The 16033-nt window shown below is 39.8% G+C and overlaps 1 protein-coding gene across 5 annotated transcripts in view; it reads right to left on the bottom strand.

Annotated features, from left to right (window-relative positions):
• The window catches only part of ARL15 (ADP ribosylation factor like GTPase 15), a 404586-nt gene that overhangs the window by 363279 nt on the left and 25274 nt on the right, over positions 1 to 16033 (bottom strand). For 3 of the 5 annotated variants that reach the window (XM_025434383.3, XM_049109271.1, XM_049109270.1), the window contains exon 2: positions 11136 to 11192. The exons of 1 other annotated variant lie outside the window; for it this stretch is intronic. In XM_025434383.3, the coding sequence (XP_025290168.1) occupies positions 11136 to 11192 (57 nt within the window). Of the gene's footprint in view, positions 1 to 11135; positions 11193 to 13984; positions 14003 to 16033 lie in introns of those variants that run through there. One more of the 5 variants, XM_049109269.1, reaches the window with a different exon arrangement.

Raw genomic sequence — 16033 nt, 5'->3', positions numbered from 1 at the left:
CATCTGTGTTCCCCAACTATTCCTTCTGTGGGTTTCCTGTCACAGATGAAGGTACACCATCCACTCATTTCTCCTGGCACACAAACTTTCAAGTGCTATTCAAACTCCAACTTGTAAATATCCACATTTATGGATAAACGGTTGATGTTTTACATGAATAAAAGTTCTAACTAGAGATCTGAAACTTTTAAAAAAAAGAAAAAAGCTCTTCAGCTTTATCATTTTTATTCTTTTCTAGAATTCATCTCTTCTCCATGTCTCCAAAAGAATTTTAATTTTTTTTTAAAGATTTTATTTATGTATTCATGAAAGACACAGAGAGAGAGGCAGAGACACAGGCAGAGGGAGAAGCAGGCTCCTCACAGGGAGCCCGATGTGGGACTCGATCCTAGGGCCCCAGGATTACACACCCTGAGTGGAAGGCAGGCACTCAACCGCTGAGCCATCCAGGTGTCCCAAGAATTTTAATCTTAATATATTTTTATGCTTGAAAACCTCTTACTACTCTACCATGCTTACCTGAAAATGATTCGTGTAATTACCTAGGTTTTAAATATTTAAAAATATTTTCTTATGAACTGAGTCATAAAATTATTCCTGGTCTACAACTGGTCAAAACAAATATGTAATAAAGGCTGGTTAAGTCTATTGTAAAAAAAAACAAACCAACTTTTTGGAAATCTTTCTCTTAATGAGATGGATGGGCTATCTTTTATTTATTACAGAGCATAGATGATTATTATCACTAGAATAAGATATGGTTCAGAATTGATATTGAACCATATCATATTTTATGTAGACATAAGCCCTGAGAAATTTGTATCTTATAAAAAGATGGGAATAGAAATTTTTGCTACAGTGGTATCACTCAATTATTTCAACTTCCTTCTGATTATATGACAAATCACATCGTGACTTATCAATGTTACTTTTAATGATCAGCTGACAATTTGAGTACATTTCCCTCCAATTTTGTTGAAAGCAAAGAACTGAAAATAATTGATCCTGGACACAGTTGAGCCATTTGCTTTGTCAACACCAACACCGAAAACGCCTCAGAGTTTTTCCTTTGTTTTGTGCCTTGGAGGTTTCTGTACCCAAGGCCAAGCACCATGATAAACTAGAAAAGTGAGAGCAGTGACTTTCCCTCCTAACTGGAAGAGCCAGGTAATTGTGAAAGCGCAAGTGAAATAAGAATCTACACAGATGGACACAGATCTCCTTAGTCCTATCAGGGCCCACAGGACTCTTAGAAAGTCTTCTGTATCCCAGGGGCAGATATTATATACCAATTTGAATAGTCTGATTGGAGCTGTAGTCATTCATTCCACAAATATTAACTGAGCACCTGCAACATTCCAGACAGTATCCAGGTCCTAGAGACACAATAGTGACCAAAACAGCAAAACTCCCTGCCTTCGTGGACCTTCCAAATGGAAGTGCACAATCTGTGAGACCTGTGCTTGGTCCCTCTGCTGGAGCTGCCTGAGCCTTCCAGAGTCCAGGCAAGGCACTCAGTTTTCCCCCTTACCTCAAACCACTGCATACCCACCCTAATGAATAGTGACTGAGCACCTACTGCATGTCAGAGCCCTAGCCAAAACCCCCAGCGAACCACAGAGGACACAGATTGACTCTCCAAAATGCTATATGCATAAAAAAGCCTTTTGTTCAGATTCACTTTCTGTGTTATTTTAAGTCAGTATTTAAAGAAATCTGAGTTCTACAAAGCAAAGACCAATCACCAGGGTCAATTATATTCTCCTTTATATACACAATATTCATCTACCGGCACTGCTTAAAGTCTAAAGCACAATTTTGTTACCAAGCTATGAATGTGGGTAAACCATATCCTGGATAGCGACTGCATTCTCAAGTAATATTTAATCATTGACAAAAACAAGTTACTCCCCCTATCAGGAGAAAAGTACTAGTCCTGAGGACTAACCACTAAACCTTTCTCAAGAAAACAAAGTCAACCACCCGTGAAAAGAGACAACATAAAAATGCACCTCTCCTAGTGTGGAAATTTCCATCAATTAGATATACTTTTGTTAAGGGCTACCATGTCATTTAATTTGGAAAATTAAAAACATTTTCAGTTCCCAAGTTCATTGACTCTAAATGTTTCTTATCAAGAAAGGAGCCTCTCCACCCAACCACACAGCTATAGTTGATAATTACCAAAAGAATTTTCACAATGGCCCTTTGTAAAGCATGATCCTCATGCAACTAGTCCACTTTTTATTGCCTTTTTGTTTTTAAAAGTCAAGGTATCTACAGGAGATGAGAAAGGTTACATTTCATATGTAAATTTATTAATAAAGAATATATAATTAGAATTTCTTCTCTACTACTGATAATACATTTGCAGTTATAGCTATTACTTCACACCACCAAGACTTGAAAGGCAGCCAGCTGAGGAGGACCATCTACAGTGAAACAGAGTAAACATATGAGAGCTGAACTCTTAACTCTGCTTTCAACTGGAAAGAACCACCAGGGATACAATGCATTGTATATTATTAATGTAATAATGAGGTTTTATCAAACCTAAGTAAGGGAAAATACTAAAATTCCATCTATATTAAAACATTCTAAAAAAATAAAAAAAAATTCTAAAAACTTTCCAAAACTTGAGCAAGCCATAATGAATTTAGATAGTCCCTTACCTGACCTCAAAATATGCTATAACGCTATCATCCAAAGATACAGATTATGCATTATGTGTGTAAAGGATACTACAGGCTAGTCTCTAAATAGGATCTAGTCTGAGTTTTGGATAAAGCTGGAAAATATCAACCTCAGATTTAGGTTAATTATGAATTTAATATCAGTCATCAAAGAGGAGAAAATGGCATCAGGCACCTTGATGAGCTTCGCGGAGGACACGATGTCACTTATGTAGTAGTTCTGCCAGAAATGCCAGAAATGCATCTAGTTACGAAGAAACAATTACAGATCTGAACTAAAAAACGTTATGCAAAATAACTAGCCTTGTCTTTCCAAAAAGGTCATTGAACTAAAAAAAAAAGAAAAGTGTTGATAAGCTTTCCTAATTGAATTCAGAGAATATCTACTATCTGGAAGGCAGTAAAGTACAAAGGCTAAGGGTTTAGAACTCAGCATAAATCAGTTCAATTTCTACCTCCAAATCCTGTCTTCATCACGTGGAAAAAGATTTAATCACGCCATGTCCCAATTTCTGCTACTATAAAGGATAACCATACCTTCTTCGCAAGATTGTGGAGTTAAAGGAGTTAAGCTATCAAGGCCTTGGCACACTTTGTACGTGTTCAGTAAATGTCAGTGGCGATATGGAAGGTAAAGAGCCATCGGACGGGGTGAAGGGTGGTGATGGTGATGGTGGTGGTGGTGGTGTCAGGGAACAAAGAAACAGTAACAGTCACTGCCCTCACAGAGCTTAGAGCTAGAGAAAACATAAGAGTAACTCAAAGCAGAGAGACACAAGCACCTTGGCTGGGAAAAGGTTCCAGGGTACAAAGACAGGGAACACCTAGGAAGAGCACTTAACCCAGGTGTTGAGGTCATGTAGGGCTTCCCGGAAGAGGTGACATATAGCCCCTCATTCCGGGAGGCTAGCATGCACAGAGTGCTGGAAGTTAAAAACAGACCAGGGGCTGAGAGTAGAGGACTGTGCCCGCGATACAGAATGCTGAGGTGGAAGAGGAGGTAGAGAGAAGGCTACATGGATAGTAGGGCCAGCTACCACAGGGCCCCTTCTAAACAAAAGATCCTGGGCTTTCCCTTTAGAACCAAAGGAAGCCAACAGAGAAGTTTCTCCACATAAGCACATCTGCATTTCATAGACCATGAAGATGCATACTGCACCGCACCACTCTGCTGTGGTACAAAGTGGAGAAAGAGACGAAGACGCGGGCAAGACTGGAAAGGGAAGCCCAGCTAGGGGCTGCTGTTAGGGTTTTCCAGGCAATAAGCGCTGGTGCTAGAAGCCAGGGAATAGCAGCAGAGAGGAGAGGTTAGAAACTGGGACCTGAGATGACAGGAAGGAAGCATAGAGCTACAGGTGGTATAGGTACAGCCCCCGGAAAGGCAACTGGATGGGCTGTTGTGCCAGTCACTGAAGAAGGAAGGAAGCTCAGGCCTTGGGGGGTTTCAGAGGTGGAGTGGGTTCAGTCTGGGTCAGACTCAATGGGAAGGACCACTTCAATGGAGTTATGCTTGAGTCTTTCAGGTCTGCAGCAAACTAGTCCCCATCTTGAGAGGAGGGAAAAAATGCATTCTTCATTCCCCAAAATAAAACACCTAACCCAAACAGATTTTATCTTGCTCTAATCTGGGCTCTAATTGCAAAAGATGTTTAAAAAGAATTTAAGGTCTGTCCTGTCCATCTCAAACATTCCATGGTGTAACTCTTTCTCTATAAACAGACTTTAGGATGGATATTTGTGGCTCTCCACAGGTTCATTAAATGTAAAACTTTAAATTCCCCACCTGGAAAGCCAGCAACATTAGCCAGAGACTCCTACTTTACTTGAAAATATTACTTTATTGAAGAAAACAATCCTAGCCCTCATTTCCTAGTTTTTTTGTTTTTTTTTTTGTTTTTTTTTTTAATGTATGATAGTCACAGAGAGAGAGAGAGGCAGAGACACAGGCAGAGGGAGAAGCAGGCTCCATGCACCGGGAGCCCGACGTGGGACTCGATCCCGGGTCTCCAGGATCGCGCCCTGGGCCAAAGGCAGGCGCTAAACCACTGCGCCACCCAGGGATCCCTTTCCTAGGTTTTAAAGCATATAACCCCCCACTTACACCCTTCAAAATAAAATTGCCCAGAACAATGCTCATGAAACGTGCACAGGTGTCTGGACAAAAACACCTATGTTGACTTTTATAAATAAAACATTAGATTAAGTCTTGGCCCAAAAAGTCTCAATTATTGATCCAACCAGAAACTAGACTCATCACAAAGACACAAAATCATTCTCATTGCCACACTGTGTGCTCAATGTGTATGTGGACAATGGTTACAGGCAACTTTCCTGAAGGTACACTGCACTGGTCCATGCTCCAGCCATTAGTCTGTCTTAGCTCATTTCCTCCTAAAAAAAGACTGCAAGTTGTCCCCCATGTCCATTTTCTTTCCCTTTAGGAACAGAATCCCTAGAGTCTTCCATCCTTACTAGAAGCCCCATTTCCAAGCCTCCTCTGTAGTGATGTAGGCATGTGACTCAAGTTCCCATACTTGGGAGGTGAGGGTAAGTGATGCAAGGAACTCCCAAGGTCATGCCCATAAAGGGAACTGCTTGTCCTCTACTTCTTTTTTCCCAGAGACTAAGAAAGATGCAGGAGTGGTGAGCCGTCTTCAGCTGGTGCTTGAGCAGAAGAACCTGGCCAGTGGCAGCACAAAGAGGAGTCTGAGTCTCTAATGGATTCATGCAGCAAAAGGCTAGCCTCCAAACTGACTACCAGCTTAGATTTTTACATGAAATAAAAACTTACTGTTCGAGTCACAGTTACTTTGATCTTTATTAAAGTAGACAAACCAGTATCTTCATTAGCCACTGTTCCATTATCGTCTACAATTATGCTGAGTTTCTTCACTTAAGGGATGCCTCATTTTATCTTGGAGCTTTTCATTTATCATAATTGCACCCATCACTGCATCCCACACCGTTCACAACAAATGTTTAGGCTGGAGTTTTCTGCACAACAGGTCAACACCAGTTCTCTCCACATGGTCACATATTCAACGTGCTCCTGAATTTGTTGCTAGAGTCAATATTTGAAGATCCCACATATATTACTTTCAGTCCATCTGACAAATATTTAACTTTGGTGTTGTACATGATGGTGACATCCTAAAGCCAGCACCAGGACTTGCCTACCTTGATTTTTTTTCCCCTCTAGAAACAATGAGCAGTTGTACCGAGCGCTCTAGACTTTTCTCTTTGGTTTCCGTGGGAGAGAGAAGGCTTTCCTTCCCCTCCACAGGATGGCCATGTGCCAGTGTCCAAAACCCATTCATATGTTACCTTTCATGGCAACAGAGCCCTTTGCAAATGTGACTCAATCAAGGATCTTGAGATGGGAAGTTTAGCCTGGATTATCCACATGAACCCAATTTAATCACTAAGGATCCTTACATAGAGGGAGACTGGAGAGTTAGAGGTGTCCAAGAAGGATCTGTGATGGCAAAAATAGATGTGACCACTGAAGTAGCAGTTGGCATGCTGTCAGTGCTAGAAGGGAACCATGAGCCAAGGGATACAGGCAACCACCAGCAGCCCAAAGAGCCGATGATCAGATGCTCTCCTAGAGCCTGGGTAAAGAACACAGCCCTGCCAACATCTTGATTTCAGCCCAGTGAAACCTACACTTCAGACTTCTGACTTCCAAAACAATAATAGAATTTATGTTCTTTCAAGCCACCAGATTCATAGTAATTGGTTTCAGCAGCAAAAGGAACAATGCAGGATCCTTATATGTGGTACTGTACATTATAAGAACTCAATCAAAGTTTAGGGTAGGATTTGTTCAGACCTTTAAAAAGCCAGATGGAAATAAGCAGTTTCAGAAAATGAGAATTGGTGGGAGTGGGGTATAAATAGGCGACGGGCATTAGGGAGGGCACTTGATGTAATGAGCACTGGGTGTTTTATGTAACTGATGAATCACTAAATTCTACCTCTGAAACTAATAATACACTGTACGTTAACTTGAATTTAAATAAAATACTCAGTGTTAGTAGTATTAATATGCAATTATTCTCTCATTCTACTGTACTAGCAAAAGTAGCTCTCCCTATCCCCTCCTGGGGGGGAAATGTCACATAAGTTGAATATTAGCCATGTGGCAGGTGCAAGCAAGTGTCCTAGCTAAATAAGATGGTAACCCCTACCCCATTACTGAATGAATCCATCTCAGGATGAATCTGGATCCCATTTTTACGAACTGTTATTGTTCTAAAGAATGTTTGTTAGTGAAATAACAGTATTTGGCACTTTCCGCAAAGTCAGACAAATTTAGAGTTTTTAGAGCTCTGTTACTAAGCAAAAGCGCTAACCATGCAGGTTATGTTACTGGTATTCTTTAGGTCAGATCAATGTAGGTCATCACTACATTGATTGTTAGTTCCTGCAGGTGTTGGATACAGAGAAGCAACAATAGGCCAGTGGGGTCGTGTGCTATAGCTGGTACCATCCTAGGGGCTGAATAACTAACTTGGCGTCATTCATTCCCTTCAGGCCCCTTCACTTAGTTTTAATCAAAGGGGTTCACACTCCAACAGAAAGGTGGCTGCATGCTGAGATTACCACTCTATCCTGCTTCTGGCTACCACCAGCTGCTATGCTGCTATGACAGTCACAGTTCCCAGCTCAGAAGTCCCTAGAGCTGTAGTTTCCCAGGAGGGCACTCATCCTGACATTCCAAAGGGAAGTCCTAAACTAAGCCCTACTATGCCCTTTAGCCCACAGTTAATCTACAAGTGACTGCAGAAGGTTCGTTTCAAAAATCATTCTCAAGTATGGCCTGTTTCCACTGCCAGGATTTCACAAAATCATAGACTCACAATTGTAATGTCAACTCCGGGCCTGCACTTACTTCCCCTCCTTCCTCCTGACCAAAACCCAGTGAATGTTGTCTAATACCCAAAATAGTCTAGATCCATGTAACAGGACTCCTTTTGTTTCAAAAACTAAATTACTTCTTTGTAATACATCAGGATATCACATTCAAGAGAATACACATTATCTCCTGTGCTGCCCTGCATGGGAAAGAAAAGCTAGCCCCTCCAAGCAGAGGCTTGGTTTGAAAGACTTTTCTGCTTCACTGTTTCAATTTGTTCTGGGGTTGGGTAGCCATTATAACTGAGAAAGTTTAAGTTCTTCCACCTGTGGCTTAAGTTTCCTGCCTAGACAACCAACATAAGATTTATTTTCTTCAGTCTCCTGATTTAGGGCACTCTAAATAAGCATTTCCCTTTGATTCCTAAAGAAAGCTCTATCTATTCCAAATGTTGTTGAACACTGGATGGCATGCGTAGAACACCTTTTGTCATCTCAGTAATGATTTTTATTACACTTTTTAATGCCTAAGATTCAGTATGCATTCACATGAATATGATATATTTTTACTTTGGGAGTTTGCAGCATATCTGTCCTGTATATAGTCCATTTCTGTCTTGTTCACATTATGGATTCCTAATATATAAAAACTACGACTTTTCTTTCCTTATTTTTTAAGGACTTAATCAGCTGCTTTTTGGCAATGTTAGAAATATGCAGAAATAAGTCCCCTAACACCATTTCTCATCCCATAAACTCAGCCATGATCTTTAATTTCTTTAAAAATTTATAATTTATTTCCAACAGGTACCAAGAAGATTTCAGGTTTATATTATTTACAATTCAAGTTTTTCCCCCTCCTTGTTTCAGTCTGCTTAGGCTGCCATAATGAAATACTGTAGAATGGGTGACTTAAAATTTAGGTCTTCCTTCAGCTATAAGTCAGATCAGTGCACCAGCATGGTCCAGTTCTGGCAAGAGTTATTTTCCTGGCTTCTAGAAGGCCACCTTCTTGTGTGTGCATATAGCCCAGAAAGAGTGCAAACTATGATCTTTTCTAAGGGCTAATCCCATCATGAGGGCCACACCCTCAAGACTAGATCTAAACCTAATGATCTCCCAAAGGCCCCATCTCCCAATACCATCAAGCTGAGTGTTAGAGCTTCAACATATGAAATGGAGGAGGGGACCATTTCAGTCTGTAGCACTCTCCTTTGAGGGACAATTTTTATCAACCTTAGAATTCGTCTACAGCCACAGCTTCTTTATTAAATAAGTAGGGACTAAACACCTGCTTGGTCCCTGGCCCAGGCTAAGCGCTAGGCATGCAAGAAAAACTGAAGAATGTCTGACATCAACAGGGCCAGGATTCATAGGTTCCAGTTGTAAATACCATATTGTGTTGACTCCCTGGGGTGGCTATGCTCAGATCTCTCATCTAGAGAAGCACAGATGACTTTCAGCCTCTAGCTGCCACAACTTTGGGTCCTCCATGGAAGGCTGTACCTCTGTAGGCCAATGCCAGCCAGTGCCTAGGTATGCAGAAGATCCTGGAGTCTGGCCCCTCCAACAGGCAGCTTTGCTCAGGGAAGCCCCCACCAGCCCCCAAGACTTTCTCAGGACCTCCTCGCCACCTAAAGGTCCACCACCACCAATCTTCCTTCCTTCTTCCCACTCTCGGTGGGAAGTCTTAAAGTCTTAAAGGCTCTCTACCTTCTTGCATTCCCTGCCCTCACCCCCGTCATCCAGACATTTCCCTAACTCGTCTCTTGCATGCGAATCCCAATTTGGCATCTGCTTCTTAAAGGACTCAAAAACAAAAATCATGCTCAAGAAGTAACTTTATATAAAGTAAACACATCTAGCTCCCAAGTTACCTATGCACCTAACTGCAGACAAACACCACCCAATTTTGTTTTGAGGCTGGAAAGGTTATATATGGAAATCTGGCAACTTGCACAAACATATAAAATACATAAAGATATTTAGCAGAGATAAGCAGCTAAAACAAATGATACGTTAAAAATCTGATTCTTCTTAAATTCAAACTAAGGCAAAACTGCAAACTGCTCACTTTAATGGACTGTAATTGAACCTACAGCTACTGAGAACTTCTCCTGTCCCAGTCTTGTACAAATTACCGTGGAAGATACCGGGACAAGCAAGCACAAATTAGGATCCCTGCCTTCAATCCTACAACCTGTGGTGATACCATTTACTCAGGATTCTTGATTTATCTGTTTAACAATTTCCTTAAACTTTTTGTGCACACTTATGAAGAATTCTTCTGTGCAAGGTGGGATACAAAAATCACTACATTTTTTAAGTCCTTCCTTGGGAAATAATTTGGTCTTCAGAAGTAAACATCATTGTATTCCCTGTCCAGTCTCAGAAGCCCCTCTCCCTAAAAGCCTTCAAAGGGAAAAGTCAAACTTTTGTCACTGAGTCTTATGACTAGAAAAGTCTTTTCATGGTCTTGTACACAGATGCCACCCCATATTTCTGAATTAAGAAACTGGCTCAGGGCATTTGAGTCAACTGATACAGATGGATGTGAAAAAAAAAAATGCTAACATGGGTTAGGATTTTGTTTTTGTACTGCAAAATACATCCTATGTACAAAAAAGCATATAAAGGAAATATGTAGTTTAAAGAATAAATATAAAGCAAACACTATGTGTATGCCATTCAAGTTAAGTAGACTATTACTGAAGCTTTTAAAGCCTTTTCCCCCTTCCTTCCAATCTCCCAGTGTAGAGTTTCTCAATCTCAACACTATCAGCATGTTGGGCCAGATTCTTATGTGCTTAACCAGTATATAGCTGGATGGTTAGCAATACCCCTAGCCTCAACCTACTAGATGCCAGTGGCATACCACTGCCACCACCCCCCAACTCCCAACTCCACCCACCCCCAGCTCAGTTGTGACAACCAAAAGGTCTCCAGCCAATACCATGTATCCCCTGGAGGGCAAAAATCACTCACTGCTGAGTACTACTACCCTAAAAGGTAACATCTGAAATTTTGCTTATCTTTATGGTGTATCTATCAATATATGTAGTCCTACAACATGTTGCTTAGTTTTACATTTCTGAACTTTGTAGAAATGAGATCAAACTGCATGTATTTTCCTGTGGCTTTTTTTTTTTTTTCATTCAAAATCACGCTTGTAAAATGTCTTCACTGTCAATTATATAGCTGCAGTTCATGTACAATTTTTAGATTATCTCTTTCTGTGGCTGTATAACATACTAGGAAATTAGAACTCCACAATTAATCCAGTCTATTACTGATGGACATTTGTAATACTGTGTTGTTATGAATATATTTCCCAGGGACAGTCCCTGCATAGGTCGTCTTATAATTATGGAATAATTTCTCTGAGATATATACTTGGGAGATTTGCCCGTGTCACAGAATATACTGGCATTCAACTTAATTATTTTTCAAAATGGTTATAGAAATCTACACTCCCACCAGCAATGGAGGACAAGTCAAGTCCCGTTGCTCCACATGCTCTCCAACACTCAGTTCTTCATTTATATTTTCATGACATTTGGTACTGCAAAAATACACGTTGCTTACCGTGTGAATGCCAATTCTACAAACAGCAAATGAGGTCTGGATACATTCAGACATTCTCTACGAGATTAAGAATAAGAAATTACAACTAAATGTTTGTCCCACAGAACTGACTTCTCCCCCCTTGACTTGCTTCCCTCTTTAAAGAAAATCTGCTATACTCTGACATCTGCTTTATGAGCAAATAGCTGAATTTTTTTCCCCTCCTGTCTGCTCTTTTTAGGCCAGCTCAAGTCAGACCTGAATAGTAGACTGTGTGGCATAGTGTTTTATCATGAGACTATAAAGCAGATCCTTCAATAGGCAGTAACAATTCAATACCATTAAGAAATGGGATTTGTTATAATGGCTTAATTTCAATTCTGCTCAAATATCCAATTTTTAATTCTTTGCTAGAAGTTTTATAAGCATTTATTTAATTTAATTCTTACTAGATCATATAGGTCTAGAGTCCTTACAGAAAAGTAACTTTGTAGGGGATTGGATGGCTCAGTTAAGAGTCCGACTCTTAATTTTGGCTCAGGTCACGATCTCAGTGTTGTGAGATCGAGCCTCACATCGGTTCTATGCTGGGTGTGGAGCCTGCTTGAGAATTTCTCACCCTCTCCCTCTGCTGGAACCTCCTCTTAAAAAAAAAAAAAATCCTGTATAGAAAGGAAACCCTCCTTGTTAAATATTGAACATTTTGAATGGGCTGCATTTAGAGGAGATGGAGGTTTCAGTCTCTGAATGCTCCACGCAGCATTCCTTTTTTTCACTTCTACCCAATCAACTTCAGATTCCTAAAACTCGTGCCCACTTGAAAAACCATGCAGACCAAACGTGTATGGATTTATTTTAACTGGAAAAGTATTTTTTTTTGCATATTAAATTGGTATAGAGTCAAAATAAACCTAACTTTATACAGTTTGACATTGTTTTCATGGTTTATTATCAAGTAAGAGCTTCCGCATGAGCTTAGAATGCCACAAGTCACAATCGTGATTGTAATCTGTTGTGCAGAGGAAGCAGAGATACAGGATCCCGGATTCCCATGGTAGCCAAAATGCTCTTAAAGATGTATTCCTTCTGAAGGTCAAGAAGCCCTAGCAGATTGATTTTGCAAAAGTCTGACTCTTCAGATATCCGTAAGAAACTAAACTCTGTATGATTAAAGAACTTTGGTACAGACGAGGCTGAAAGCCAAAGGCTGTATGCATGAACCTCCAAATAAAAATAAAAATGGAAAAAAAAAAATCAAGCTCAGAAGATAATTTGTTGGGTAAAGTTCTTAAACTTAATCTAAACTTTCAGAAAGTTCCATTCACTGGTGCCATTGTTCAAAAAAGTGGCTGATGATTTCATCTTGGGGAATGTTTCATTAAGGAATCAACACTACTAGGTTTCTTTATTTTGAATGAAATGCATTACTGAAAAGACCCCAGGGCAATGCTACAGGCCCCCTCAGAGCTGAGAGAGAATTGCTCATTACCCCTTGTCCCACATTCATTCCTCCGTTCCACCTTGGAAAGTCACACCAATTTGTACTTTGTACAAATTGATTTAACAACCCTCAGCTGAAAAGGTTTTTTCCCCAAATGACAATTAACTTATTTATTTTATGTTCCCTGGAATAAAAAAAAAGTATATATCCCAGGCATACCTTGAGCTAGGGATGGTCGTGTAAGTTCTCCGTAACAAGATGTAAGGAAAGGATGCACAAAGGGAACAGACTCTAAGAGGGACCCTTTGGCTCTCCTGCCTTTCTCAGCTCTTTTTCCACTCTGTAGAATCACACTTTGTTACATAAGTCTGTGAGACTTACTGTAGCTCCAGCAACTACCTCAGAGCATGAGGGCCCCCAGAGATAACAGGCACATGAAGTGGAACCCAAGCATGAGTGAGCCTGGGGACAAAATGACAGTGGAGCTGCCACACGATCCACCTCCACACCCTGTGCATGAAATAGAGATCAACCTTGAACTTGTTTATAGACTGGTGTATATCTCAACTTCCTAACTGCCTACAGAGCAATATTTTTAAGAAGTAGATGTCCCCAATGACATAAAGGAGTCCTAGCATTTGTCATTAGAGAGTGACTCTTCAAGAGCTTTACTTTTCAAAAGGGGAGACATCTGTCATTACTTAAAAAACCTACTTTCCACTCCCACCTTTTCACTTTCCCAAAACATAAAAGTACTGTTATTGGGATTGCCAAAATCATTACCCTGAAAATCCTAAATGTACTGTGTTTTCCTCTGAGTAGCCTTATTACCTCATTCCCTCTAACCATTACCAATACTTCCTCATCGCTGAGCATCCCACCTCAGACCAAGTAGCAGGACCACCATCCAGCTCTAGCTGCTTTCAACACCATGAATGGCATCTCTCCTCTCATTAGAGGGAATCAGATAAAAAGGGTTTAAAAGCCTAACCAAACTTCCTTTGGCCATGGTGTAAGAACCAGTAGTATACTTAAAATGACTAGATCATATTCTTTCCCTGTACAGATGCTCTATTTGTAAGAACTCATTTTAATGGTAAACCCATGGGATACTGCATAGCATGGAATGAAAAAGGAGTAATTATTTCCAATTAAAGAATGAAGCTCTACCCCAGATAAAATCTGACCCAGTAGCCTCTAAATCAGCATTCATAAATAAATCTACATGTAGACTTGCCTAAGAACTCAAGAATGTTATTCACAAACAACCTTCAGAACAATCTCTCTTTGCTATCTCAACAGAAGTATAAAAAAGATATTCTGTCAAAAGCAAGTCATAGATTGGTTAAGATCTATTAAGATATTAGGTCGATAGAATAACATGTGTAATCAAGAAAAAGAATACTCAATTTGAAATAAGTTTACTTACAGTTTACTGTTGTTTTCCCTAAGAAATTTCAAAGGTGAGCATGAAAATAAAGGAGAAAAAAAAAATCTTCAACAAGATGACAGAAAATGTTATTTACCATAACAGTCCATAAAGGATTTCAAGGTATAACAAATTTCATCTCCAGAGGGTGTAAAAACACAATTTCTCTTCTTCTAAAAGCTATTTTAATAGTTTGGTGTGTTATATGACCCATCCTAATGTAAAGATGGTCACGTCTCCTTATTTTCTCCTCTTATTCTGCATGTGAGGAGAGTAAGAGGTTAATCTAGCCAAGCCAACTCTGTAGAGTACTAGGAGTAACATTCAGAACTGGAACAACAAGAAAGGAGGTGTGACAGCAGCTAAAACCCCTTCGAAAGAGGCCCACACCTGGCTCATCTCTTGCCAAAGAAAGCTAACATCTAGCAGGTTCTCTTGACAGCATCCCAAAACAAATGTGCTGGAGGCAAAGATGCAACATTTGGGGAACTGTGGACAGAGAAGACCCATTCTAGTGCATTCCATGGTGCATGGGAGCGTCAAACTGCCAAGTGGCTAGAATCCTCCCCCAGTAAAGGTCATGTCAATCCCGATGCTTTGAGTCACTGCTCCAGACTGACAGAAACAAACCCTGGGAATGCCACTTGCTTCAGAACTCAGCATTTCCTTCTGGGAGTGTTGTCACTGAAAACATCCACAGTGAATTATTTCACATCTCCCTCCGTATGCTCTAAAAGTTACTTTCCCCAAATAGGAAATAACTTTTTTTTAAAAAGTCATGAATATTTATAAAATAAAATGAAATTCTGTTTACAAAATGTACAGGATTTTATTCCTCACCATTTCTTACAGTTTCTTCTATCTAGAGGGGAAAAAAAAGAAAAAAAGAAGAGGGTGATCAGGAACCCAGAAAGAAGCATTTGCATCTAAAGCAAAGCTAACAAAATTGGCCTCTCAACATTTTCTTCAAGGTTTTTAGTTGTAAAAATGCCACCACCATCCCAAGAGCACCTACATGTTCCAAGCGATCACCACACCTGTCTGACCATGGAATACAGTAGTTCAACTAGTAAAAAAAGGAAACACTGCCTTCACCAGCTAGAAAAAGAATAAAAGAAAAAGAAAAAAAGAAAAAGAAAAAGAAAAAGAAAAAGAAAAATCATGCATGATCTTTCTGTGAAATTCAAGCACAAAAATTTGAAAAGCTAACTAGAAGAAATAACCTCAGATTTGCAAAGTCATGTACCAGAAATAACCCAACACAAGCATAAATTGTCCTATCAAAATTTATGGATTTCATCACAGCAATGGTTTGGCTAATCTTTTGCAAACAGCACTGAAGGTCACAGGTAATAGTCTCACAAAAGCAGATTTTGGCTTAATATTGAAAAACAGTTCTCTTTCTGAAAATTCTAAATAAGAAGTATGAGAAGAAGGAACAAAATGCCCTTCTGATTTATCAGATTAAAAATTAATACCACTTACCTTGGGGAGTTTATTCCTTCAGTTTTTACAAGACAATGGGGTTAAATTCAACCCAAAACAAAAACAAAAAACAAAACCCGTGCTGAGCATCATCAATGTGACAGGCTTTGTTAGGCGAGTATACAAAGATAAATGAGCCCAAGCCCTGACATCAATGGTTTCCTAATGCAAGAGGGAGTAATTTAACATACTTGCAACAGACAATGGCAATATAAAGGTGTTCAGCATAATAACGGTTTTGTACAAAGGGTTTTAGGGAAACACAGTGGGAGACTGAACACAATGAAGACTTTCTAGTAGATTTATAAAAGATCAGGAATTAGCTAGGTGAAAGGAAGTACAGAAGGTCATCGCAGGTGGAAGGGACATGAGTAAAAATCATGCACCAGCACAGGACGTGCAAGGATCCGTGGGCTATTGGTATAGGCCTAAACATCCTATTTTCAAATAATCACTTCTCAATCTGTTATTGGTACTCACTGTCTACATTCTGTCTACAATTCATATTAATATACAAAGCCTCCTTTTAAGCTTTTATCTCTAACTCCCTGTGTCAAAGGAAGT

Source organism: Canis lupus, chromosome 4, assembly GCF_003254725.2.
Source record: "Canis lupus dingo isolate Sandy chromosome 4, ASM325472v2, whole genome shotgun sequence".
In the NCBI taxonomy this organism is placed as follows: domain Eukaryota; kingdom Metazoa; phylum Chordata; class Mammalia; order Carnivora; family Canidae; genus Canis; species Canis lupus.
This window is presented reverse-complemented; position numbering and strand designations above follow the sequence as displayed.